This window comes from Dermochelys coriacea, chromosome 27, assembly GCF_009764565.3.
Source record: "Dermochelys coriacea isolate rDerCor1 chromosome 27, rDerCor1.pri.v4, whole genome shotgun sequence".
Taxonomy (NCBI): Eukaryota; Metazoa; Chordata; order Testudines; family Dermochelyidae; genus Dermochelys; species Dermochelys coriacea.
The window spans coordinates 12,653,226-12,679,893 of NC_050094.1; the positions used below are offsets into that span (position 1 = coordinate 12,653,226).

At 48.7% G+C, this 26,668-nt stretch overlaps 1 protein-coding gene across 6 annotated transcripts in view; it reads left to right on the forward strand.

Moving 5' to 3' along the window:
- Positions 1-25,641, forward strand: part of STARD3 (StAR related lipid transfer domain containing 3) — a 37,795-nt gene extending 12,154 nt beyond the window's left edge. For 2 of the 6 annotated variants that reach the window (XM_038385674.2, XM_043503550.1), the window contains 14 exons: positions 4,303-4,584; positions 12,917-12,994; positions 13,301-13,378; positions 13,476-13,529; positions 13,631-13,748; positions 15,125-15,223; positions 15,962-16,017; positions 16,994-17,086; positions 17,881-17,943; positions 18,911-19,006; positions 19,547-19,626; positions 20,074-20,178; positions 21,929-22,022; positions 23,781-25,641. In XM_038385674.2, coding sequence (XP_038241602.1) covers positions 4,369-4,584; positions 12,917-12,994; positions 13,301-13,378; positions 13,476-13,529; positions 13,631-13,748; positions 15,125-15,223; positions 15,962-16,017; positions 16,994-17,086; positions 17,881-17,943; positions 18,911-19,006; positions 19,547-19,626; positions 20,074-20,178; positions 21,929-22,022; positions 23,781-23,885 — 1,335 coding nt within the window. In that variant the 5' untranslated portion in view covers positions 4,303-4,368 and the 3' untranslated portion in view covers positions 23,886-25,641. Of the gene's footprint in view, positions 1-4,302; positions 4,585-12,916; positions 12,995-13,300; positions 13,379-13,475; positions 13,530-13,630; positions 13,749-15,124; positions 15,224-15,961; positions 16,018-16,993; positions 17,087-17,880; positions 17,944-18,898; positions 19,007-19,546; positions 19,627-20,073; positions 20,179-21,928; positions 22,023-23,780 lie in introns of all 6 variants that reach the window. The other 4 variants (XM_038385678.2, XM_043503552.1, XM_043503549.1 and 1 more) reach the window with 3 other exon arrangements.
- The last annotated feature ends 1,027 nt before the right edge of the window (positions 25,642-26,668 follow it).

The following is a 26,668-nucleotide window of genomic DNA, read 5'->3' on the forward strand; positions in this document are numbered from 1 at the left end:
TGCTAAAAGTGAGGGGCAGCATTGGGGAAAGCAAGAAGGCACTTGTTTGAAAATCTAACAAGTGGGCTATAGAGGCTGCTGTTGGCCAATAGGAGGTAGGCGTCAATATCTCGATCAGTGAATGAAAGATGATGGGATAGGTCATTAAAGGCCTTGAAAATTAAGACAAGTACTTTGTTTGATGCAGGGGCCTCCTGTCTCCCAAATTCCTGCTCAAATCATTAGAAACACTTCCTCATCAGAGAGGACAAAGTTGGTTAGTGAATTATCCCAGTGTATGGCCCGTGCTTGAAACACAGACTCTTGAGGAGTAAGAAAAAAACCGCAACTCTCCTTCTTAAAGATGTTGTTAATGTTACAGCTGCTTTTTGAATCAGAAGAGTGTCCATAGGACATTCTAGCTTCCTGGTGCCTTTTCTGAATCTTATCGTCACCCACGGAATTTCTCAAGACAGCGAATGCTGTTTCTGTTCTCCTTGCTGCTCTTTCTCAAACCCTGTCATGTTTGGAATTCGAGCATCACCCCTTGAGCAGCACCATAAAACCAAGTGTCTCTCTCTCCCGCATTGAGCAGACATCCTGCTACAAAAAGAGACTTCAGAGAATATATAAATATGTAATAGAGCACTAGGGTGCTCAATAATTAATCTTTCACACAGAAGAGAGCTTGTGTAACAAACAAACACCCCCTGGCATGCTACTGTTCCCTCTCCAAACTCTGTCCCTGTCTAATGGAAGAGGCCTGTGTTGGGAGAAATGCATCACATCAGATCTTATAATAAGATTCTAAGACCACTTGCTTATCAGAATTCTACAGTACCTTAACCTGTGCTTGTCCCTGTGCTTTGGAATTCATATCTTTTAGAATTGCTTGGAAATGAAAAGTCCTCTTTCCCTCAGATCTGTTTCTAATTGGGTTTAATGCAAAATTCAACTTGCTCTTTGCATATCGAAGGGCAAGTGGACTATTGCTAGTTTTCTCTCATATGTTCTTAATCAGCATGTTGGTCTCGCAGCAGATCAAGTCTTCCAAAAAAAAAAAAATCCACTAAGTAAAGAGGTATATTTTGGTTTTATCCAGGAAGGCGGTGTGCTATTTTAGACAGAGCATGGTGTGGGCACCAAGAATTTCTGAACTCTTAGTCCTGTTTGCGTGTTTTCTTGGGTAAGTTACTTCCCACCCCATATCCCCAGCTGTAAAAAAAAAAAAAAAAAAAAAAAAAGGGGGGGGGGGACCACTGTTTATGTATCTGGCTGGGGGATGGCGGCTGTGAAGAATTGATAGATGATTGTAAAATACTTGGAAGTTGCAGAGGACTGTAAGTGCAAAGTGTTGTTCAAGCTGAGAACACAATGACACTCGACCGTAGAGAATGGGGCACTGTGTACGTGTCAATATATTATTTAGCACTCACAGATGTCTTAACTTTTTTCAGTTGGAGACCCCCCCCCCCCCCGCTCGTAGCAGTGTTTATACTAAGTGACATCTCTCTTCTAAAGTGCTGCTATTGTCAGAAAGTGACTGTAAAAATGACTTGTAGGGCTCCGTGTTTATTCCTTCTCTGGTCCTTTCTATCCTACAATGATCCACACAGCTGGGGAACGTGGTGGAGCACATCAGTGTTAGAACACGGTGGCTTCTTGCATATATGGACAGGAAAAAACACATTCGAACCATGTTAAGGAACATCTTTTATCATAGGTACCTGTCACAGTTACTGGGAAAACTGCACCTCTGAACTGTCCTGGCCTCATCAAGTGCACCCGCTCTCAGGCCTTGAGCCATCACCTGGCTCAGGGTGGTATCACATGATTCTCCCATTCTGACCAGGCTCTGGATTTCAGGCCCATGGTACTAACTGTGATGGCCTCAAAATATCACACTTAGGGCATGTCTACCCTAAAAGCTCCCCACTGCCAGGAGCCCAGCTTCTCCCCCCCCCCCCCCAGCTCCCCACCTCCTCACTGCCAGGAGCCTGGCTGCCCATCCTGCAGCCGGGCTCCCAGTGAGAAGCGGGGAGCTGGGTGGGCGTAGCCCGGCTGGGAGCGGGGAGCCAGGCTCCGATTGGGAGCCATGAAATTGACAAGAATGACAGCCAACAGCTGATATAAGTAACTCACAGTGTCTACAGGGACATGGCGTTGCCATAACTACACCGACAGAAGCCTTGCGTATCTCGTGGAAGTGGAGTTATTCTATCGGTGCAGCAGGGTACTAACTTATCAGCGGGAGCAAGGCTGTAGCATGGACACTGACATAATGACCTAAGGCTTGGGCCCTGCAGTCTTTTCCCTCTGTGAGCAATGACTGTGGTTAATGCAGGGACCAGAAAGCCTTCTCCTGGCAAAAAGTAATTTAGAACAAAAGCATTGAGAGAAAACATCTTGTCTAAGTCTACCCCGAGGCTGGCTATTCCCTGGATACTGGAGGGCCCAGCTGCTTCAGACTCCCTCTGTGTACTCTCTCTCGCAGCCTGTCTCCATACATAGCTGTTGACAAGTGACTCTCCCTAAAAAGGACTTTAAAACTCTTTTCTCTTGCTCTCCAGGCTCCTAGCTTGGGCAAAACCAGACATGTAGCTTCCTTGGAGACAGGCTCTTTGAAGCTAACAGCTTCAAACAGCTTTGTCTTGTGCCTGCACACTGGGACGTTCTTATCTAGATCTATTGCATTGCTTTCTGTTTGCTCTTCCCACAGCTCCCTATCAAGCTGGATCATTACAGTCACACAGGAAATTTAAAAACCCACTGTAGTACTACAAAAAGAAAAGGAGTACTTGTGGCACCTTAGAGACTAACAAATTTATTAGAGCATAAGCTTTCATGAGCTACAGCTCACTTCATCACAAAAGCTTATGCTCTAATAAATTTGTTAGTCTCTACGGTGCCACAAGTACTCCTTTTCTTTTTGCGAATACAGACTAACACGGCCGCTACTCTGAAACCTGTAGTACTACAGTAACTATCTCGCTGACCAGTCATATCGAGCATTCATGAATGACAACACCTCACTGTTTTTTAGATAGCAGTATCATGGTACCTGCCAGGGTTAAACACAGTACTTTACATGATTGCAGCATGGCATTTTCCTGTTTGACTACAGTCAAGGAAAAACTTGTTCAAGTGCAACAGGTCACAAGTGCATTTAAACCAGGTGTTGTAGCGCCGCCTAATGCCTTCCTGATCAATCTTGCTCAGTTTACTGGTCTATTCTAAATGCCCAGCACTGCCAACTTTCTCTGGGTGTGAAAATACAGCTGTTCTCTCTGCCTCCTTTAGTCTACGTGCAGCAATAAAGATGCTGCATCAGAGCTTGGCTGTCAGGGCTGTCGATACAGTGGGCAGAATAAAATCCACCTCACTCTGCAGTTCTAACGGGGTTTTGAAAAAAGGGTCCGTGTAGTCAGCAGCTCTGATTCAGGTGCACAGGGAGCGGCTCAGCTATGTGACTTAAACACGGGCCGTGCTTCTGTCAATGGGATGGGCAGCTAATGGCACAAAGTAACAATATCCAAGAGTCGTGTGGAACGTTTAGACCTTGGGGATCATCCATCCCCACTAGACTGACTTGTTCCACCTCAGCTGGGTGGCTTGGTATTATTCCTGGGATCCTATTTTAAAGGACCCTTTGCCCATATCTCTGCCTCTGCAAAAACATCTCATGTGCCCCTTTCCCCAAGGCCATGCCATCCCAATAACATCAGTAGCAAAGGCTAAGATTCTGCGGTCAAAGAAGCAAGCAGGCCAGCTTTCTGTGCTGACAAAGTGTGCTCTGAAGCAGGAGAGCATGGACAGATTTAGTTTGGAGTGAAATTGCGCTTAGTGACCACCAGGACTCTTTCAACCAGACCCTTTTGTGGCACATCCTCACTCCCCTGAAACGAGTGTGAATGTGGGGTGTGGCAGAAAGCTGTGGGAGACGAGAGGTTCCTGTTCATGTTGACAAGCTCGGAAGACAAGTGGGAAATGGGGCAGGAAAAATAACCAAACGCTTCCTGCTGCTGACGCAAGAGCTCTTGTAAACCAAAGAGAAAACATTGGCCTCTCCTACCAGGAGTTGCTTATAGCAGGGGGAGTTAATTCTGTTGAATTGGGGGTGGGGATGATTTTCAAAGATGAAGGAGGCAGCTGGCTCCCATTTGTGCCCTTCCTCATCTCCGTGGAATGAATATATTGGAGGGGTCAGTCTCCTAGCTTGGGATCCTTTGGGGCTGCAAGGCAGTCAATAAGAATTGGCTCAGTTAGTAAAGCAAACCAAGCATCCCTTTAAGTGTCTAAAGGTCCCTTCCATCTTCCCTGCAGGTGATATGGTGATGAGCTCACAGATGCTACCCCGATCGCTGGCGGATGTAGTTGTTTCGGCCGAGAATGAGCAAGCCCAGAGACTTGCAGCATGACCTGGAGCGGAGCCTCCCAGCCATTGCGTCCATGAGCACCTCCCTCTCACAGAGCCAGGCCTTCTCCCCGCGCTATTACTTCTCCCCGGAGAAGAGGAAAGCCATCTCGGATGTCAGGAGGACTTTCTGCCTCTTTGTCACCTTCGACCTGCTGTTTGTATCTCTGCTGTGGATAATTGAGCTGAATGTGAGTCCTGGGCCCTTTCTAGTTGGGGAGCAGTGCATGAATCTCTCCTGTTGATTTTGGGATGTCGTCCACCCATTTTAACAGCCCCATTCTGAAATCCTAGGGCCAGGTCCTCAGCCGATTTCCAGGGCACTGCACCACTTCACACCAGTTGAGGATCTGGCCCATAAAGCTGTTACAAACAGAGATCCTCATCCTTTCCCTGGGCTTGGCATTGGGCACATGGTGACTGTGACAGGATCCCCGTGGTGCAGGCTGGGACTGTGGGACTTCTGTGCCCCCTGTCTCTCAGCACCTTGCTAGTGACCAGCAGTAAACCCCTCCAGGTGCTGTGATCACTCAGCATAACCGCATGTGGAGACCCAACACCCAGCTAGATTGAAAGAATGCTCCCAGAGCCACTCACGAATCGCACAGGGAAAGGCACGAGCCAAACACCCCCGCCACCCTTCACCCCAGATTGGTTCACCACTTCATCAATGGAAAGTGGATATACACCAGCCTTCGCAAAACCTGAGCAGATTTGCCACACACTTCATACAAACTCACTGGTAAAGATAAACAGTACAACAAATGTATTGACTACAAAAAATAGACTTTTTTAAGTGATATTAAGTGATAGGCAAAAAGTCAGAGTCAGTTACCAAAAGAAAATAAAACATAAGCACCCAGTCTAAACTCTTAACCCTGTTAGATTGGGCAACATCTAGATTAAGCAGTTTTTTCTCACCCCACTGGATATTGCAGTTCATAGTACACAAATTTCACCCTTGAAATCTGGGCCAGTCTTCTCAGTGTCCTTGTTGCTTGCATGATGGGGGGGGGGCGGCAGAAGAAAGGCAAAGCAAGGGCCTGCTCTGTTCTGTTTTATACCCTCAATCCCATGTGCTTGGGGAACACACAAGTCCAGGCATGTCTGGGGGGCATTGCTGAGTCTCCAGGCATGGTTGAGCAATTCCCCTGGTGTGGCCTCATGCAGGTGAGTCATTGAATTGCAGCTCCCTTGCTGGACAATGGCTGTTGATGGGTTGTTTGACACCCTGCTGGGGTGTTGGTTACTTTCCTTGCTGTTGCCTCTGGGGAGCTAATATCTGGCTGATTTCCCCAACTTACAGCGTGTTTTAGTGACAACCGTACAACACAATTCTCATAAGTTCATAGACATCAATGAGTCATTTTTCTATCCATATATGTATTTCAGCAGATCATAACCTTTCCCCTGATACCTCACACGGCCTGCTTTATATGCAAGATCACAATTGTATATAAATGAGGAACATGGAGGTTACAGGGCGCTCCCCCAAGGTACAGAATGTCACAGTGACCTTGCTTGTGATATTAATAAGTGGTCAGAAAAGCAGCATATCAACAGCATGGTGCTACCATCCCAGCTGGAAATGAGCCTGTTTTGAGATCCAGCGGATAGCTGCATTGCTCAGTCTGAGCGTCGGGTCTGTTCTGACCAGCCTCCTCCACTGTGTCCCCCTTAGTAAAGGGGAACTGATGAACTTTTTGCTAGCCACTGCCTGTGTCTTGTGGTGTGATGTTCCCTGCCTGCTGCCGAGTGATGGTGATGTAACATTTTGCAGGGAGAGACTTCTTGCTTACACATTTGCAACTGGGCTTTGAAGCTGCAAGTGCTGCTGTTAATCCTGTTATGGTAGGAGCAAAAAGGAGATGATCAGAGATGCATCTCCAATTCTATGTGCAGCCCTCACCGGTCTGGCCGTATTTATTATGACTGGATCCCTGAGGACATATCAGCTATTATCTTCATGTCCTGTTTACCTCGTTCAGAGTCTGCACTTAACAGTTTATCTCAGTCTGCAGTTCAGTTCACACCACCCCCCAGAAATGATGTGAGTAGTACTGAGGGTCTGTCTAGGAACCACAGGAGCAAGGAAGTTAACAGCCAGTGTTCCACTAGGGCCAGTGGGTTACTATAGAAACCCCTTGTGGGACCTGTCCTCTTGTGAATTCCCTTGACCCTGTGGGATTGCCCTCCTTCAGGGCAGGTAGGAGAGGATGGAGGGGTCTCTTGAATTTTGATTTGCAACGTGACTCATGAAAATAAAGCTAGTGTCCAAGCTACCAAATTATTTTTCAGGATCCAGTTTTGCTCCCAGCTATGTTAGCTTGTGAGTTGCCCTTAACTGAGACTAAATGGTAACCTATGGGCCTTGAGCCCAGGAGCTGTACGTTTGAATCTGTTAAGATGGCTCACTTGCACTGCTGTGAAAATTACCAGGTTTGTGCAGTGACTCATGCATCTAAAACACTCAAATGGTTCTCGCTCGCTTGTTGCAATATTGGCAACTCATTCAGTTCTCATTAAGTGCACCAGTCACCTGCACACTTGAATTGTCTAAGCACATCCGTTTCTGAGTGAAAGGAACTCCTCAAATAGTCATTTTTGTTTGTTCAGGGCAGCGATGTTTGTTTAAACTTTCATTTTTTTCCAAAAAAAGAAAAGGAGAACTTGTGGCACTTTAGAGACTAACAAATTTATTTGAGCATAAGCTGTAGTCCTTTTCTTTTTGCAAATATAGACTAACACGGCTGCTACTCTGAAACCTGCTATTTTTTCCCCCAAGAAATTTAGCCCAAAGCCCTCATCCCTTCCCACATTGGTGAGATGGGGGTTGGACTAGATGATCTCCTGAGGTCCCTTCCAACCCTGATATTCTATGATATTCTATGATTCTAAGATCTCTTGTCAAATTCAATCTTGATATGAATTTTTAAGCTGTAGCTCTGTGAAACCTGCTGGATTGCCAGCCCAGGAGACAGAACTCCTCTCACCACAGAACAGATACAGCAGCAATGCAGAACCACTGCTCTCCTCCCATGTGCCCCAGCCCTGATCTATAGGGAGCGCTTTTTGATGGCTGCCTAGTCAGTCCTTGGCCTCTCCAGCAGCGGCTTTTATGATGCTAATGTCTGTCTGCTATGGGCAAAGACCCACCAACTGGTTTCTCATAGACCATGAAACAGCTGTCAGATTGTAACGACTTCCAGTCCAGCTGGGCTGTATTCCACCCAATAGCCTGAAGGTGAAAGGCTGGTTCCAATTACCTGAATCGTCCAGTCCCTCATAAGCCACAGTTCCAAAAATAGGATTCCAAAAATAGGATTCATGGTACAAAAATCCCCCTGGCAGGCCCTTAACTATGCTCTGAAGCAGAGTTATTTTGACACAATAGATGCTAGCTCCTTAATAGCATTCCTGTACAGAATGAATGGGTTTTCTTTTTTCCCCCTCTGCCTCAAGCCACAGCACTTTTACCTGGGAGTTGACTGATCAGTGCTAACGTCTTCCTTCATTAGCCCTGGTCTACGCTATGGGTTAGGTCAAATTTAGCCATGTTAGGTTGATTTTAAAATGAATGCGTCTACACAACCAACCCCGTTCCGTCGACCTAAAGGGCTCTTAAAATCGACTTCTGTACTCCTTCCCGGTGAGGGGAGTAGCGCTAAAATCCACCTTGCTGTGTCAAATTTGGGGTAGTGCAAATGCAATTCAACGGTATTGGCCTCTGGGAGCTATCCCAGAGTGTTCCGGTGTGACCACTCTGAACAGCACTTTGAACTCTGATGCACCGGGAACTTTTGAATTTCATTTCCTGTTTGGTCAGCGTGGCGAGCTCAGCAGCACAGGTGACCATGCAGTCCCCCCCCGAATTGCAAACGAGCTCCAGCATGGACCAAAAGGGAGACATTGGATCTGATTGCTCTATAGGGAGAAGAATCTGTGCAGGCCGAACTCTGATCAAAAAGAAGAAATGCTAATATATATGCCAAAATCGCACAGGGCGTGGTGAAGAGAGGCTACAACAGGGACACACAGCAGTGCTGCGTGAAAGTTAAGGAGATCAGGCAAGCCTACCAAAAGACCAAGGAGGAAAACGGTCGCTGAGGATCAGAGCCCCATACATGCTGCTTCTATGATCAGCTGCATGGCATTCTAGGGGACCTACCGCTACCCCGCCACTGTCCATGGACTCCTGCAAGGGGGAAGACTCGCGCAACAGGGAGGAGGATTTTGTGGATGAGGAGGAGGAGGAGAATGCGCAGCAGGCAAGTGGTGAATCCGTTCTCCCCGGCAGCCAGGACCTTTTCATCACTATGGAGCCAACACCCTCCCGAGGCGGGATCCCCAACCCTGAAGCCAGAGAAGGCAGCTCTGGTGAGTGCACATTTGTAACTACAGTACAGGGTTTAAAAGCAATAGTGTTTTAATGTTTGATTTGCCCTGAAGAATTGGGATGCATTCACGGACAGTACAGCTACTGGAAAAGTCTGTTAACATGTCCTGGGGATGGAGCCAGAATCATAGAATATCAGGTTTGGAAGGGACCTCAGGAGGTCATCTAGTCCAACCCCCTGCTCAAAGCAGGACCAATCCCCAATTTTTGCCCCAGATCCCTAAATGGCCCCCTCAAGGATTGAACTCACAAGCCTGGGTTTAGCAGGCCAATGCTCAAACCACTAAGCTGTCCCTCCCTCCAATCTTCATGAAGCTCTCCTGGAGGTACTCTGAAAGCCTTTGCAGAAGGTTTCTGGGGAGGGCTGCCTTATTTCGTCCTCCATGGTAGGACACTTTACCACGCCAAGTCAGTAGCAAGTAGTCTAGAATCATTGCAGCACAAAGCATGTCAGTGAATGGTCCTGGGTTTTGGTCTCATTCAAGCAACATTCGGTCTATATCTTTCTGTGTTAGCCTCAGGAGAGTGATATCATTCATGGTCACCTGGCTGAAATGGGGGAATTTTCGTAAGGGAACAGTCAAAGGACCCTGTTCATGCTGGGTTGTTTGCGCTTGGCTAAAAGGGATCGTCCCGGAGAATACCCACGCTGCGGGGGGAGGGGTGAAGGGATCATCCCAGAGAATAGCCACATGGTGGGGTGTGGGGAGGTGTGTGCTTCACATCCACCCAAAAATTGCAGCCCTTCCTTTTAAATGTGAAACCGAACCAGCATTGCTTGCTATGGGAAAGGATGGCACTGCAGTTTGAAACCATTCCCACATGTTATGAAGGTGTAAGAAGCCAAACCCGCGTAACAAAAGGCTTACCATGGCTGCCTGGAAACCGAATTCTGTTGCCCAGTCATTTGTGATGTGTCACCATACCAGCAGGCGCTCAATATAAAAGGCAAAATGCGACCTTCTACCTAAAGCACGTGTGCTGTTTGCTGTGAATCACTTGATTCACTGGAAAAGAGTCTCCCTTTTGTTCTCAGAAATGTATCATCTTAAATTTTACTCTCCCTTTGTATCTCCCCCCAGGTGCAAATGTTTCTATGCTCCCCATATCCTCTCTGTCCCTGAGGTTATCACAGATTAGAAGGCAAAAAAAAATGCACGTGTGATGACATGTTTTCAGAGCTCATGCAGTCCTCCCGCACTGATAGGACAGCTTAATGCATGGAGGCATTCAGTGGCAGAGGCCAGGAAAGCATTAAGTGAGCGTGAAGAGCAGAGGCAGGAGGCGATGCTGAGGCTAATGTGAGAGCAAACGGACATGATGAAGCATCTGTTGGAGCTTCAGGAAAGCCAACAAGAGCACAGACCCCCGCTGCATCCATTGTATAACCTCCTGCCCTCCTCCCCAAGTTCCATATCCTCCTCACCCAGACGCCCAAGAACACGGTGGGGAGGCTCCGGGCATCCAGCCACTCCACTCCAGAGGATGGCCCAAGCAACAGCCGGCTGTTATTTAAACAGTTTTGATTTGTATTGTGGCTACAATAAGCAATGTGGCCTTGTCCTTACCTCCTCCCACACCCCACCCCACCTGGGCTACCTTGTCAGTTATCTCTTTTTTTTTTTTTTTAATTAATAAAGAAAGAATGCATGGTTTCAAAACAATAGTTACTTTATTTCCTTTGCCAACTGTGATCGAAGGGGGGAGGGTGATTGGCTTACAGGGAATTAAAATCAACAAAGGGGGCAGGTTTGCAGCAAGGAGAAACACACACAACTGTCGCACAGTAGCTTGGCCAGTCATGAAACTGGTTTTCAAAGCCTCTCTGATGCGCAGCACACCTAGCTGTGCTCTTCTAATCGCCCTGGTGTCTGACTGCTCAAAATCAGCCACCAAGCGATTTGCCTCAACCTTCCACCCTGCCATAAATATCTCCCCCTTACTCTCTCAGATATTATGGAGCACACAGAAAGCAGCAATAACAATGGGAATGTTGGTTGCACTGATGTCTAACCTAGTCAGCAAACAGTGCCAGCGAGCTTTTAAACATCCAAAGGCACATTCTACCACCATTCTGCACTTGCTTAGCCTATAGTTGAACTGCTCCTTACTACTGTCCAGGCTGCCTGTGTACGGCTTCATGAACCATAGGAGCAAGGGGTAGGCTGGATCCCCAAGGATAACTACTGGCATTTCAACATCCCCAAAGGTAATTTTCTAGTCTGGGAAGTAAGTCCCTTCTTGCAACTGTTCAAAGACCCCAGAGTTCCTAAAGATGCGAGCGTCATGCACCTTTCCTGGCCATCCCACGTTGATGTTGGTGAAACGTCCCTTGTGACCCACCAGTGCTTGCAGTACCATTGAGAAGTACCCCTTGCAGTTTACGTACTGGTTGGCAAGGTGGTCCGGTGCCAAGATGGGGATATGCATTCCATCTATCGCCCCACCCCAGTTAGGGTACCCCATTGCAGCAAAGCCATCCAGTGACCTGCACATTTCCCAGAGTCACTACCCTTGATAGCAGAACGTCAGTGATTGCATTGGCTGCTTGGATCACAGCAGTCCCCACAGTAGACTTGCCCACTCCGAACTGATTCCCGACTGACCGGTAGCAGTCAGGCGTTGCAAGCTTCCACAGGGCTATTGCCACTCGCTTCTCAACTGTCAGGGCAGCTCTCATTTCGGTATTCCTGAGCTTCAGGGCAGGGGAAAGCAACTCACAAAGTTCAAGGAAAGTGGCCTTATGCATGTGAAAGTTTCGCAGTCACTATGAATCATCCCGTACCCGCAACACTGTGCAGTCCCACCAGTCTGTGCTTGTTTGCCGGGCCCAGAATTGGTGTTCCACTGTATCAACCAGCCCCACTGTCGCCATGATGTCCCAATTGCCACAGCCCGTGCTTTCAGGAACATCTGTGTCCGTGTCCTCATCACAATCGTCCTCGTGCTGACGTCTCTTAGCCCGGTTCTGCACATTCTCCAGGATAATGCGCGAGGTGTTTACAATGCTCACAACAGCAGCAGTGAGCTGAGCAGGCTCCATGCTCGTCATGGTATGGCGTCTGCACGGGTAACCCAGGAAAAAAGACGTGAAACGATTGTCAGCCGTTGCTTTCATGAAGGGAGGGGCGACTGATGACATGTACCCAAAACCACCCGCGACAATGTTTTTGCCCCATCAGGCATTGGGAGCTTAACCCAGAATTCCAATGGGCAGCGGGAACTGTGGGATAGCTATCCACAGTGCACCACTCTGTAAGTTGATGCTAGCCATGGTATTGAGGACAAACTCCGCCGACTTAATGCGCTTAGTGGGGAGATACACAATTGACTGTATAAAATAGATTTCTAAAAATCGACTTCTATAAAATCGACCTAATTTCGTAGTGTAGACATAACCTTCGTGTACTTCTCTATTAGCGTTGGAATGCCTGTTAATAGGTATCATCTGAGAACAGATCTGAAGTAGTCTTGAAGAGATCTTGTATGGAATAACTTGTAAAAGAAAAGGAATATTTATGTAGACAACACCCTGTGGAAGCAACATCAATCACACAACCTTCCGAGTTCTTTCTTAGTCAATGGTCCTTTAAGAAAATCAGTTGTTTTTTTTTTAATCCCATTCAGAGCACACTTCCAATAACTGGATCCGAAAAGAAAATGTTTGTTTGAAATCCTACAGGTCAAAGTGGCTGCTTATCCCGTGAGTGTGGGATTGCAAGGGGTCCTTGGTTAGCATCAGGAATCAAGTGGGGAAAAAAGACACACAAGCAGTTTTCTTAAGGAAGCTGGTTTTCGGTGTCTGAGATTTTTTTTTTTTTTTTTTTAAATCAGTGGGTGTTTTTCCAATACCATCTAGTACCCAAGCACTTTCTTAAAGCATCTACATGCTGCTCCTGCTCTGTGTTACTTGGGTGTGAAACAGACAGTGAAATGGAAGTGAAGTGAAGCGTTGCATACATTCATGGCTAAACATTTGCTGATGAGTCAACTTATGCATTCAGCAGACAACCCTGATACCTAACTTGAGCCAACTAATGTTTAAACAGAACTGTCTGATTTTTATCCTCTTTAGTTTATCTCTGCACTCAACATCTCTCTCTGTTTCTGTTCTCTCTAACCCTCAGACCAACAATGGCATTCGGAAGAACTTGGAAATCGAAATCATTGAGTACCGGTTTAAAACCTCATTCTTTGATATATTTGTAAGTATGCTAAACAGCCAAAGGGAAAGACATTTCTCTCTAAGATAGAGGCAAGGTGGCTTAATGGATAGGACACTGGACGGGAATTCAGAAGCCCTGATTTCTGTGCCTAGCTCTGCCAATGACCTGATGAGGGCCCTTGGGCCATTCCTCTCCCACCTCTTGTCTTGACTATTTAGCTATTCCGTGCCTTGAAGATCTTACTGTGTCTCACTCTGTGCGGCACCCTGCATGATCAGTGCGGCGTGAGTGTAACGGAAATAGTAATTACTCTCTCCTTATCTGTGCCTTTTTTGTTTTTTAAAGGTCTTGGCTTTTTTCCGGTTTTTTGTGTTACTTCTGGGCTATGCACTCTTAAAACTGCGCCACTGGTGGGTCATCGCGGTAAGGAATCCATTTCCTGTTGTTGATGTTTTGGACTTTTTCTCTCTCTAAACTGAAGCTGGCATGTAGATGTGTGTAACCATCTTCCCTTTTCCAGTTCACTACACTGGTGTCCAGTGCCTTCCTCATCGTGAAGGTCATCCTCTCGGAGGTCAGTTGCTCTCAAGGGCTCTAATGGGAGATCGTGTTTTGTCTCATGGTGCGACTTCCCATCTTGTGTAAACTCCCTGTGGTTTTCTTTTTCTCCCCCAGCTGCTAGCCAAGGGGGCTTTTGGGTACTTGCTTCCCATCGTCTCTTTCGTTATCGCCTGGCTAGAAACTTGGTTCCTGGATTTTAAAGTCTTATCTCAGGAGGCAGAAGAGGAACGATGTAAGTCACTTTCCCTTTTCACGGCTGGAACAAACAAACTGGCCAGGGCTTTGGCAGCAGCTTGTCACCAGGTGGTGTGTGGGAACCAGGATTAGAAGTGATCTCCAGGCAGGTTGTGGAGATCAATTGCCTCGTCTGACTTGATTATGGTCAAGGGAGACAATACCAGCTACTAAAAGGACCCTTACTGTAAAGAAGACAGGTAGAACGAGAAACAGTGGCTGGAAGTTTAAAGTCGGGCCAATTCAAATTAGAAATAAGACCTCACTGTTTAACAGTGTGGGTGATTAGCTGCTGGCGCAGTCTCCCAAGAGAAGAGTTGGGACCGTGTGCCCTTCTGGAAGAGATGCTTTAGCCAAACCCTTGTTGTTGGGATCAACACAGGGGAGACTAGCTGAAATTCTCCAACCTGGGCTATATTGGATGATCTAATGGGCCCTTCTGGCCTCAAACGCTAGGAGTTTTTCCAAGGTGCTGAGCACCTACAGGTCCCATGGACGTGAGTGGGAGTGGAGGGTGCCGACCCTGACTGAAAATCAGGCCCATGTGCTTATCCCAAGGTCCCACTCTGACCTGTAGCTCTCCAGTTCTCGTGCTGTGGTGGCAAAAGGAGCTTCTCCTCTCACTCTCAAAGAGTGTGTGTGTGTGGGGGGGGGAATGGCGTCTAAACCAGGAAGAATTTGTCGAGTGAAAAAGAAAAGGAGTACTTGTGGCACCTTAGAGACTAACAAATTTATTTGAGCATAAGCTTTCGTGAGCTACAGCTCACTTCATCGGATGCATTCGGTGGAAAATCGAATGCATCCGATGAAGTGAGCTGTAGCTCACGAAAGCTTATGCTCAAATAAATTTGTTAGTCTCTAAGGTGCCACAAGTACTCCTTTTCTTTTTTGCGTATACAGACTAACACGGCTGCTACTCTGAAATTTGTCGAGTGAGACTTGATCACAAACGTATCGATGGGCTGGGGAAAAAACAGAGGATGTTTGGGTCTTGTGAGGCGGTTTTAAGATGAAAAATGAGCAAGTGTTTAATGCCTCTATTGGATTAAGAGCGTGTTCTGGATTGCTTCGAGGGAAAGCTCTTATTTAATTAGGCGCTTAATCACCTTTGGATTTGACAGGGAAAAGAGTTCACTGATCTCCATGCAGATAAAGTGCTGTGTCTGAAATGAAAAGTGAGGGAGCAGGGACTGTGAAAGCTCCTTCTAGGCTGGGCTGCGTGTCCCAGAGACAGCCCGGCTCCCAGTACAGAGCTGTGTTCCAAGCATTCGATAACTGGGTAGCTTAACCTGCAGGAGGAGGGACATGGATGAATGTTAGGAGTAAACTCTGGCTTCTGTATATGTTTACAATTTGTGTCTCTTGGTTCCCTAGGGTACTTGGCCGCGCAAGCTGCAACCTCCTGGGGCCCTCTGCTCTATTCCGGAGCCCTTTCTGACGGGCAGTTCTATTCCCCTCCGGAGTCCTTTGCAGGTGACGAATGTTTTTGCCTCTTCTTGGCATGCAATGACCTTTGTATGTGGGTTGAGTTGCTTTCTCAGCTTGTTCCGCTTGCAGGATCCCCTGGGTTTCCTTTTCCCTGTTATTGCCTCTCAAAGTTCCTTGCTGAGCTTTCCCTAATTAGACCGACCTTTAGAGCAGTGTTACAGCACAGTGCCACGAACTCCCCTTTGCTTCCAGCGTCGGGGGAAGGTTATGCTTTTGTGCCCAGCTGTGGGGTCAGAAGGAGATTGTCAGGAGATGGAAAAGCATCCACCTACTTCGCATTTGATGCCTGACTTTCCTGTGCTATCAAAATCCATTCTCAGCTGTGTTTAAACCAAAGCTCCAGGCCTCAGGACACGGGGTTTGAAATGCACAGTCTGAGGTTGCTCTGGGAAGAGCAAAGGCCTTACCCTGGACACCCAAAGAGCTAGTGTGAACTGCACAGCTTGCTGCAGAAAAGGGTGTTAAGCTGGTGGCTTTGGTACATTTTCAGAGGGGACGGCACTGGGGCTGGGGGATTGGAGCATTTCCCATTGTAACCATTGTCTCTGTTCCTATAAGAGAACACACCGACTATCCTGCATGAATCTGTGCATCTGGAGAGTGAAGTGGAAAGGGAGGGAGGGCTGACCCGATGAGGGTCCTCCCCTTCATAAAATCATACCATAGCTTCCTCACAACTCTGCAGGATCTCTAGCGTCCTCACAACTCTGAACCTTTCTTTAGGATCGGATAATGAGTCTGATGAAGATGATGTGGGGAGGAAAGCGTTAACAGCCCAGGTAAATGGAGGAGCAGTGATCTTGCCTTTTAGAGACCCACTTTTGCCCCTGTTGGTTCTGAGCATCTCTCAATGTCTGGTTCTGATGGCTGCCCAATGCATGTTGACATGAGGGTCTGTAATTAGCTAATTACTCCAGCACGCACCCATCAGGTTGCTGAATAAATCGAGGGGTTAAAGATCCTGTCCCCTTTCTTCTTCTCCTCTCAGAACTGAAGGTCACGAAATATCTTATTTGCTGCCAAGAAACATGGGCAAATCATTCCCTTAGCTAAGCGATGATGCTCATGTGCTCTGGGAAAAACAGCTCTGACTCAGTATCCAGTCACCCCTCGTCACTGGGAATCATTCATCTCATGTGCAGCATCAGTTACTTTCCCCTTCACCCCGCTCCTGTAGTAGGCTTTTAAAGCTGCCTGACAGCAGCTCGTCTCCTTCCTGTTCCCTCCAGTTTCCTTTGTTCATACTGGTTAGCTGTGCTGAAGGAGAAAGGGGGTGTTGACTCCACTATCCTGTCAAATTCCAGCGTGGGTAACAGCCTTCTCCCTCCCTAACGTCCCATCAGAGTTGCTCTTGGACACTGGATTCTTCACGTCCTTTCCAAAACAGCGTTGTAGCTAAGCAGTTGCTGTTTCACCCCAGAGGTGGCTGCAGCTCAGTGGGAGGAGAAGTGATCTCATTGTGGCTTGTACCATTTCATCCGGCAAAAATGGTGGGGGACTCTCTCAGGAGGAAAGGTATCACAACTGTGGAGAGACACAACTAGTGTGTCAGTGAAACACTTAGGGCTAGAATTCTGGCCTGCCAGGTGCAACACGCTTGCCTCTGCCACCGGAGTGAAAGGAGGATATCTGTAGCAGGCACAGTAGTGGAAAGTCCCTTCCTCTGTTGCCCAGCCACAAGGAGGCAAAATCACTCATTTGCACGCTCAGGATCATTAGTAAAGGGAGCAGTAAATAGATTGCATTTTCTCCTAGGAGAAGGAATATGTCCAGCAAGGCAAAGAAGCAATGGAGGTTGTGGATCAAATCCTAGCCCAGGAGGAAAACTGGAAATTCGAAAAAAACAATGTAAGTATTTCCCCTCTTTGCCTGCAGAAAGCATGGAAGGGTTAGCACAGACTGCAGAATGGCGGGGCTTTCAGAACCTGGTTACGCCATGAAAAATTAACAAGCGTTACAATGACATGATTGAATTAGGAATCTTATTCCAGTTTAGTTAAATGTAAATCGCCTCTTATTTAATTAGACGTTCAATTACCTTCCTGTTTGACAGGAGAGGGAACCCATCAGTCTTTCCCCTCACCACCTTAGCCACAGGCGGGCGGAGGAGTGTGATTAGCCTTTAATTGCAGTTATGGTGTGGAACTGCAGTTGACTGAATGGGAAAAGATCAAAGGCATTTGTTGGTAAAATAAGGGAGTGAGTGGTGCCATCTTGAAAACCACCATGCCCAGCATTAAGGGAGCTGTCACATGCAATAGACTCCTCCCCTTTGCTACGCATCCAGCTACTGATTCCTCCCATTTCTGTGTCTCGTCATGCTGATACCACAGCGTGTTGCATTCTGTCTGCAGCCATCTATACATGTGGATTTTTGGAAGTGTGTTTAAAATTCAGCTGGTGACAGTCTTCACTTCCAGTCCTAAACTTGCTGCAGAGTCTTGAGCTGTACTTTTAAAAGGTCCCGCCATGGAGGGGGTTGCATTTCAGGGCTGACTCTAGCGATGGCAGTGGGACTGCCCGTTGTGCAGCCTGGCTTGTGACACAAGTCTAAAATGTGCTTGGAGATCCTGGGGTGAAAGGTGCTACAGGCGTGTAAAGGATTGTGCATGTGAAGCGTGACTTGACTCTCTCTTGCACAGGAGTTTGGCGATGTTGTTTACACCATTGAAATTCCTTTCCACGGCAAGACCTTTATTTTAAAGGTAAGGACCTATGGCCTCTGCCTCCTTGCTTGGTAAATTGCAGCTTTGTTGTAGGGGCATAATCCACATGCAGTAACTCTGCTTAATGCCCAGCACAGCTAGTCATTCATGCTCTTCTGTGGCTCCAGCAATACAGGTCAAACTGCAACGCATGTGGCATTGTAAAGCCCATTCTACTTGTTGGTGGGACTTTCAGTAATACAACTCTGTTGCATTCTTACACTGAGCTCTGTTCTACAGCCTGGATAACACCCAGGCTTGCCACCTAAAACTAGATTGATCTAACCCCCCACAAATACACTGGGTCCAATGGCAGAAAGCTGGACCAGGTGACGAAAGAATCCTGTTCCAACCACAGCTTCCAGGACTACAATAAGATAGTAACTGCCCGTCCACCAAGATCAGAGTTGATCCCACTTCAGATGCAATCTGGCATTAACAGATGTTGTGAGGAAGTGACTCACTGTAGTGGTTTGGCTATAAACAATCTCTTAGTGAAGACCTATTGCCGTGGTGACTTTTCTTTGTGTCAGTAAGTATGTTGCCACACTTGCAAGAACTGCCCATGGAAAAACTCTAATGAACGGAGATCTGGGTGACCCCATGTTACTGCATTATCCCTCTGCCTCTAAAGACCCACACAAGACAGCAGATGAATGTGAGTGTTTCATTTTTGCTGATGCTCTTAGTAGCCTTCCATGAACCTCCTGAAACAGCTGCCCGCTTCAGTATAAGCAGTAGACGCCAGAGTAGCCCAGGGGTGGAATAGCCGGCATTGTTCTGTTCAGGATGGAGGTACAAATTCCTGTCTGCAATGTCTGGCTGCAGCCAGTTCTTCTGCTGTCACTTCTCATGAGCACTTGTTTCACTCCGTTGGTTGTCCCTAGTGATCTTTATCTTGTGCTGTTGAATACACATCCCAGGGAAGGCAGCTGGGGCAAACTGAACTGTCTAGTCCATTTCTCAGGCCTTCATGCAGTGTTCTGCTGAAACAGTCTACCAGGAGGTGATTCTCCAACCTGAGAGGATGATCCTGTGGAATAAAACAGTGGCAGCTTGCCAGGTAAGTGCTTTGTGACGATGGCATTTTAATAACCCTTTGGAGTTGGAACTTCGCAGCACAGAACCTACTGCATGCCGTGCCTGGCCCTGCAGGAGCTGGAGGCTTGGCTGCATTTGAAATACCGATGCATTGCTCATCCAGGCAGTCTGAACATTCTGAAGTAGCTAGGTGCACCAAAAGCCTGTCTGTCCGAAAGCCCTGGGGAACAGGCCGAGGCACAGAGCCAAGGTCATTCTCGCTGCCCTGGCTTGGAGGAGCTTACTCACCCTAGGCAGTTGCTGTGTCCAGGATGCGAAGGAAATGCCTGCTTGCTATACAGAAGGGCAGAGCAGACCATTCTCAACACCAGAAGGTGAATGTGGTCATGCTAATGCTGGACTCTCCAACACCTGTATTTGTCACATCTGCCACTAAAGGCTCTTCACTTGTTTTGGATCCATGGGCAATTTTGACGGAGGCTCCTTATTTCTACTGTTGGCATGCACAGATCCATAGGCAGCTGAGAGGAAACATCTCTTATTCTGTCTGTCTTTCATTCAGATCCTACAGCGGGTTGAAGATAACACCATTGTCTCGTACGATGTTGCAGCAGGGGCTGCAGGTGGTGTAGTGTCACCCAGGTGAGTTTACTCCGCTCCGGAGCCTAGTCCAACAAGCACCTAGAACACGTCAAGGAGATTTTTTGTGAGGGAGCTCCAGGCCAGCCATCGTCTTACTCATGAAACATACCATGGGTTCAAGAGGGCATTTCTACCTGCCCTATGGATGGGTAACATAGTGTAGTATGTAGTGTAATGACTTGCCCAAGGTCATTGGGTGATATGCCAAAATCGATAGCCAAACCAGGATGAGAACCAGGAGTCTTGGCTCCAAGCCTCTGTGCGAGTCACTGAATACCTGGTCTGTCCCGTTAATAACCATAAATGTACATAGTGTCTCCATGTTAAGGTATTTTTGCCACACCTTTTCCATACGACTTAGATTGAATGTTGGACCTTCCGTGTCTGTGCAGTCCTAAAGCTCCCATGCAGACCCCAGAGCAGTTGCTTTCCCCTTTATTTACGTAGGGACTTCGTAAATGTGCGTCGCATTGAAAGAAGACGAGACCGCTATATTTCCTCAGGGATGTCAACCACTCACAGTTTGAAGCCTCCACTGTCCAAATACGTCAGGTACGAATTTTGATTTTGGCATGGGGAAATGTCTGATTTTTCTTATAGCACACGCTGCTGTATAATATTATATGTTCAGTGCAAACAGACACTTGAGTTTAAAAAAAGGTGGGAGGGCATTTCTTGTCGCTGTTTAAAGGAAACTGCCACTTTACAAAAACTCTGGCAGCCCATCTGTCTGCAGAACTGTATTCTACTTCCTGTGTTCCTCTTCCTTTGTTTAAAGAACAATTGGTAGGGAATCAGCATGTTGCTTAGGAGGTCAGCAGCAGTTTGGGTTGAGGCAGTGGGGGCAGGGTAGGGGGGACAACAGATCTAAAACCCTGACCAACTCCACATCCCATCACTGTGGAATTAGCTCTCACACTGGGACAGTTGCAACTTCAAAGGGGGAATAAGCAGCTGAACTCATCGTGTGTCGTTTGTTGTGTGTGCCCTTTTGTTCTCTCATGCCTGGCCTTAGTTTTAATAAAGGCCTAGGGCACAGAGAGACGGAGCGGGAGGTGTAAACAGAGTGCCTTTCAATACGGAGCCTCTCTTAAAGCACTCACCAAGGTCTCTGGCATTTCTCTACTCCAAACTACAGTGACCGGCTGCCTTGTGATGCATTAATCAGGGTCTGAATCTCTTCCAACAAGGCCTCTTTGTTACAGTCAGTCTCTGTGCCTCAGGTGGCTAGTGACCAGCTCAGCTGCTTCTCTTGCTGACTTTGTTTTTCGGGGTAATCTGATTAAAGTAATTGACATTTAACTCACAGGCTCAGTAACTGCCTCAGTCTATTTAGGTGCTGGGGCTTTTCAGGCCTTGAGAATCTTTTTAAGGCCATATCCAGCAGAAATATACCGAGTGTCGCAAAGCAGGGATGTGGTAACATGTGTCTCCTTTTCAACATACTGGCTGGATGGGGCCTTTCGCCTCTTAGTCACAAATCCGGCATGTATCAGTAGGGATCCGTCAGTATCTGCCCCTGCTAAGCAGACCAAGAGGGGTGACGAGGAAGCTGCCCATGCAGTACCTGCCCTGACCATAAAGGGTTTCATTCTCCACAGCTCTCTTTTCACCAGCACCTGCGTTCAAAATGGGTTTGCCTTTCAATATCCAGCAAAGGTAGAGCTGATGAGACGGGCCCCACCAGCAGTCTCTGGAGCAGTGGTTCTCAACCTGCAGCTGTGGCCCATGTGACATCCTCACTACCATACAGTGGAGACCTGCATATGTGGCCCACAATGATAAATAGGTTGAGAACCACTGCCCCGGAGTCTGAAGGTGCCCCCAGCAGGTATAGAGAGGAGTCTTCTCGGCCCATCCATGTCTGTCTCTCTGCTGGTGCCAGTGGAGGTAGCCGGGCATGTTGTGATGTGGAAATGCCTACTAGGCCCCCCCCAAGTCCCTTCACACAGGCCACTGGACCTCGCTTAACTCTTCCCGTGGGAAATAAAAGCTGAAGGTGTGGGATGAGCGGGAATCTCCACGTGGCAGCTGAAGATGCAGCGTTTTCTCTGGCAGCAGAGCTAGCGAGCTCCTGCCCGGTTTGTTTCCCGGTTAGGTTTGCCCAAGGACTGCTCCAGCTCTGACCTCCTGCCTCTCGGTGCACCCAAGTGCAGTAACGGATCATTTGAATGTACCGCTGGCTTTGTGCTGCATGGGCGCATTCAGGATCCGGGCTGCATGCGTGTGTATCTGCCCAGCAGCATACATGTATGTGACATGGAGTCTGCAGAGCCTCACGCTGTGCTGTTCCTTTTCCCAGGGGCGAGAACGGACCAGGAGGCTTCATTGTACTGAAATGTGCCAACAATCCCAAAGTGTGCACCTTCCTCTGGATCCTCAACACGGACCTCAAGGTAAAGTGGGTTCCGTGCCGGCATGTGCCTTGCACCCAGCACAGCCTGGGCTCCCCAGAGCACAAGCTGGAGAATCTGGCTCGCAGCTCTGCCAGTATTCGCAAGCAGTGAGATCTTGTCTTGCCGTCCCAAAGTTTGCTCACCCTTGTGTCTGTCGCCGCCAATAACTTGTAATAGAAACAGCCTCCCCTCGCATGGAGCAAGGCGCCTTAAACACGTCGAGTGACTCCGAGCTGGAGTTATTGGCTGCACTGCTGTGTTTGGTCCTTGCTGTCTGCTCGGGCAAGGGCAACATACAAAAGAGCTGCCAGCCAGGGTCAGGTGCCAGGGGCTGGTGGGAGGTGAGAAGAGACCCGGGTTGCTGAGCACTCACATTGTTGACGGGGTAACCCCCTGCTACAGCAGGGAAGCACAAAGTCCTCATTCATCGGACGCTTGGCCTGAACCATCTCCCCCCGCCCCCTCCAGGAGAAGTCGGTCGGCTATTCTGTTGCTCGTCACATGACTGAAAAGCACTTGCAAAATCAACCATCCTGCTGGGGAATCAAATTGGGGGATAGAGCCGAGAGCAGCAGAAACCAGCTGCGCCTCTCACTCGGGCTGTTGGGCCCAGAGCTTTGTGTCTGGGTTTCCTTTATGGGAACTGGCTCTGAAGAACTCAGCTGTTTGTGATGGGGAGTGAAAACCTGCCCAGTTCTGTGAGACAGGCTCTCAGCCCCTGCTATCTGCTGCCCATGAGGAATAAACTTCTGTAGCAGCCAAGCTATTCATAATTGTCCATTATCCAGCTCTCGCCTAACCCCGAGGCATCTGGGGCTAGCCACTGTCTGAGACTGGCTACCGAGCTAGGTGGACCTACTGGTCCAGCCCTCCTGGCATATCCTGTGTCCCTGAAGAAATGCCCGTAAAGAACGGCCTTTAGTGTTGTTCTTTTTGACCAACGTCTAATGCAACAGGGTCCTGGTCAATGACAGGCTACCGGGGTGGTACAGCAGTGCAAATACTTCATAGTACCCTGCAGAATGACCACCCACCAAACACCCTCTCAGCCCCTTCCGTGCAGTCCCCACGGGGACAGGCTGGCAAAATCGGCCTTGCAGCATGCCCTCAAAGTTACAAGACCTGGGCCTGGGTGGGGATCCACGCGGGATCCTGTGGTGAATTATTACTACTATTGATGATCTGTTTTGCAGTAGCGTCTAGGAGCCGCAATCATGGACTAGCACCCCACTGCGCAAGGCATTGCGCAAATACAGGAGACAGACTGTCCCTGCCTCCCCTTCCGCCCACACCCCCCTGCCATTGGGTGAGGACTGGCTTGAACGCCACTGCCGCTGGCTACTGCAGCAGTATGGCACAGGGCAGCAGAGAACCCAAACCATGCAGGGTTTTTTATAGACATCAAAACACTTGAAGTTACACCCAAAAGCAGCTTGAAGCAGTTGGGAGCTGTCAGTGCTCTTTGCTGTGATTCTCGCCAATCCGCCAGAGAGGGACCGTCCTGTTACCGCACTGATGCGGTCGTTTAAAAAAAGCTCTGAGATGCTCTGGTTAATACTCAGTGAAACCCATCTCAAGCGGCCACAGAGACCTGTGCTGGAAACGGGGTGGTGGCTTCGAGCGGGACAAAACGAACAGTACCTCCAAGAGACGATCCGGAGTGCAGCTTTCCCCAGGATTCAGATGCGGGATAGGAACTATGTACAATCTTAGCCAGCAAAATAAACCCTGTGTTCCCGGTTTGTTGTTTTTCTCTAGGGTCGGCTTCCCCGTTACCTGATCCATCAAAGCCTGGCAGCTACCATGTTCGAGTTTGCATTCCACCTGCGGCAACGGGTCAGCGAGGTGTCAGGCAGGCCTTGAGCAGCAGCACTTGACCCTCCATGGGACATCCCTTTGCCCTCTCTCCTTTACACAGAGTGGGGAACAACTTCCAAGAAGCCAGAGCGAGCCTGCCACGGAGCCTGAGCTTGGAATGCAGACCTCTTCCCTCCCCGCAGGAAGGGCTGCGTCAGACCATGTACCAGGGAGGTGGCTATCACTGCAACAATACTAACTGGAGCAACCTTTGCAGGAATGCAGAAAGGAGGGGTGGATGCCTTGAGAGTCCTGAGGGACGCCTTGGTCCCTCCCCACTCCCACAGATCCCTTTCTCTTCACCCCTCCAATCAAGGATCAAACTAATGGAGCAGCTCTGGAAATCAATGGAGACTTTTGTGATTTAAATGTGTGCCAAACCCCTTTATTGATCACTTTGTTTTCCCTCACCATACCCAGCAGAGGTGCAGTTTCTGGCTGGATAAGCCCACCACTGCCCCCATTTGTCTCCTGTCCTTTTTTAAAAAATTTCTGATAATGGTGTGTGACTTTCATCGGTCTGGAGCTCCTGTATTTACCTAAATGCCTTGTGGACGAGAGGGAAGGGCAGGGCCAGGCATCCCTGTTCATTTTGCTGCTGGAGAATGGTTAAAGTGGGAAATGAAGGAACTCTCACCACCAGGTGTGTGTGACAGCCTTTGCTTCTGATCTGCTGACAGGCATTGCTTTACATGGCATGGCTGGTAGCTCGCACCCTGTGGGCACGTGGCTACCCCTTGTCATTCCTCAGCTGCCAGGGAGTACACTGATAAGGGTATCGCCAGGCAGTGGCGGATTGGTTTAGGCATGTGTGGACCACAAAAGGCTGTGAAATATACCCAGGGCAGTCTCTGGAGGTCTAGAATAGCTCTGCAGCTCCAGTTGTGGGCATATCTGGGTCTCTGATGTGACTGGGCCCAGGGAAGGGCACCCATAAGCAACCCGCCCTGGTAAAACACTATTCAAATAACCGCTTCCCCATTTCTTAGTTGGCTCCAGCTCGTGAAGATCTTTCCCTGTGGAGAAGTCATGTCCACCACGAGCTCCGGCGAAGGTTCTCCGAGCAGTGGAGCCTAGCCAAGCTTGTTCCATTGCCATAGTTCACTGACGTACCAACCATGGCGCCTGTGGGCGGGGTGCTGGGAAGGGAACGGTTTTAAACTCGGAGAAGGATTGCCTGATTCTAGGAAACCTTTCAGTCTGGGAACGAGCGACCTTGGCAAGTCCCTTTTGGCTGCGTAGGGCAGTCAAAGGAAGGCGATGGCTACTGGCCTCTGAGGCTGTGACCCCGTTTTCATAACGAAGTGCAGTAGTCCGCTGCTCTGGGGATAGACTAATACTTAGGAGAGGGGAGAGCAGATGACGGGGGATGATGCAGCCTTGTGGGGGTGGGGGGGAGAGAAGAAATACTAACCTCTGCTTGTTCACTAGTTTCAGCGGGCCTGTAAAACCAATCTCCATCCTGTTCGTTCAGCTTCTTTAAATCTGAAAACACCATTAACTCGCTCCCCTAACCCCGATTCCCCCGCGCCGCGCACGCAAGGACATGAGGTTTTTGAATGATCGCCTCGGGGTGAAGCGTCTTTTGGGGACCTTGTGCACCCCCCGGGGACTGTGCAGCGAGTTCCAGGGGGCTTGTGGTTCTTCCGCGGCGGGCTGGGGCTCCCCTTGAGCCTGGTTAGAAAGCCTGTTGCTCTAATAACCTGTTGCCATCTGCCTGGAACCCTTGTACCTTCATCAAATAAAAACCTACAACAGAGAAGAGCCTCTGACCTGTGTTGCCTAACATTACACTGCGCCCCACTGTCTTGTCATTTAGGCCTCTGCAAAGCCACCTAACTTGTAAGTTGTTGTAGCCCAGTGGGCATACTTGCATAAGCAAGTGCTTACGTGCTTTCCTGGAGCAGGGCCGTACAGCCTGGGGGTGCCTGGAAGATGTTTATTGGCCAGCTAGAAAGCAGCCCTGGTGCACTGGGAGAACGACAGAAACAAGTCGCAAGTGCTTAGATCTGCAGTAACATGAAGCACGATCGTGAGAGGCAATGGGGTTGCCCTTGCGCCTCGGGTTCGTAGGGTTGGTTCCCTGCTTCAGGCAGTATGGTGCAGTGGCTAGCGCAGAGAGAATCCAGAGTTCTGTGCCCAGCTCTGCTGTATGATCCTGGGCAAATCAGTGTCTTTCCCTGGGCCTGATTTCCCCAGTTCTAACCCTTTCCCCATCCTTTGGGTAAAGTGCTTGTGATCTTGCTGTGACAGAGCTGAAGCTAAGGGCACAGTGCAGTGATACCTGGGGCTGGTTCTGAGTCTGAACACCGGGGAGGCAAGAGGGCTCCCATGCACCTTGGCTTGCATTTTGGCAGCTTCTGTTGTTGGAGGTGCTGAAGATGATGGATCAAATTCGCCCCCTCTTTTTCCAAGAGAGTCAGTCTTGGTGGGATCACTGAAGGCTCTGGAACTGCCCCTCTGCGTTTGGCCCATTGGCTCCTGCTCTTTTAAATGAAGCAAAGAACTAAGAAGCCCTGAGCCTGTGAAACGAACCCGACAGCAACTCGGTGAAGAAGCCAGTTCAACCGCACTTGGCAACGAATCTCTCTTGGGCCTCTGTGAACCCCTGCCCTTGATGTGCACTTGCTGTGGCTGGACTGATGCTCTGGGACCTTTTTGCCTGCCTCCCACGCCTGGCTGGTGTTGACAAAGGCGAGAGGCAGCTTGCAAATAGTTGTCCTCTAAAGGGTTGAAGCCCTGGTATGGGGGGAGCAGCAGCGTCAGACCTTTCCCAGGGCCAGCCCCTT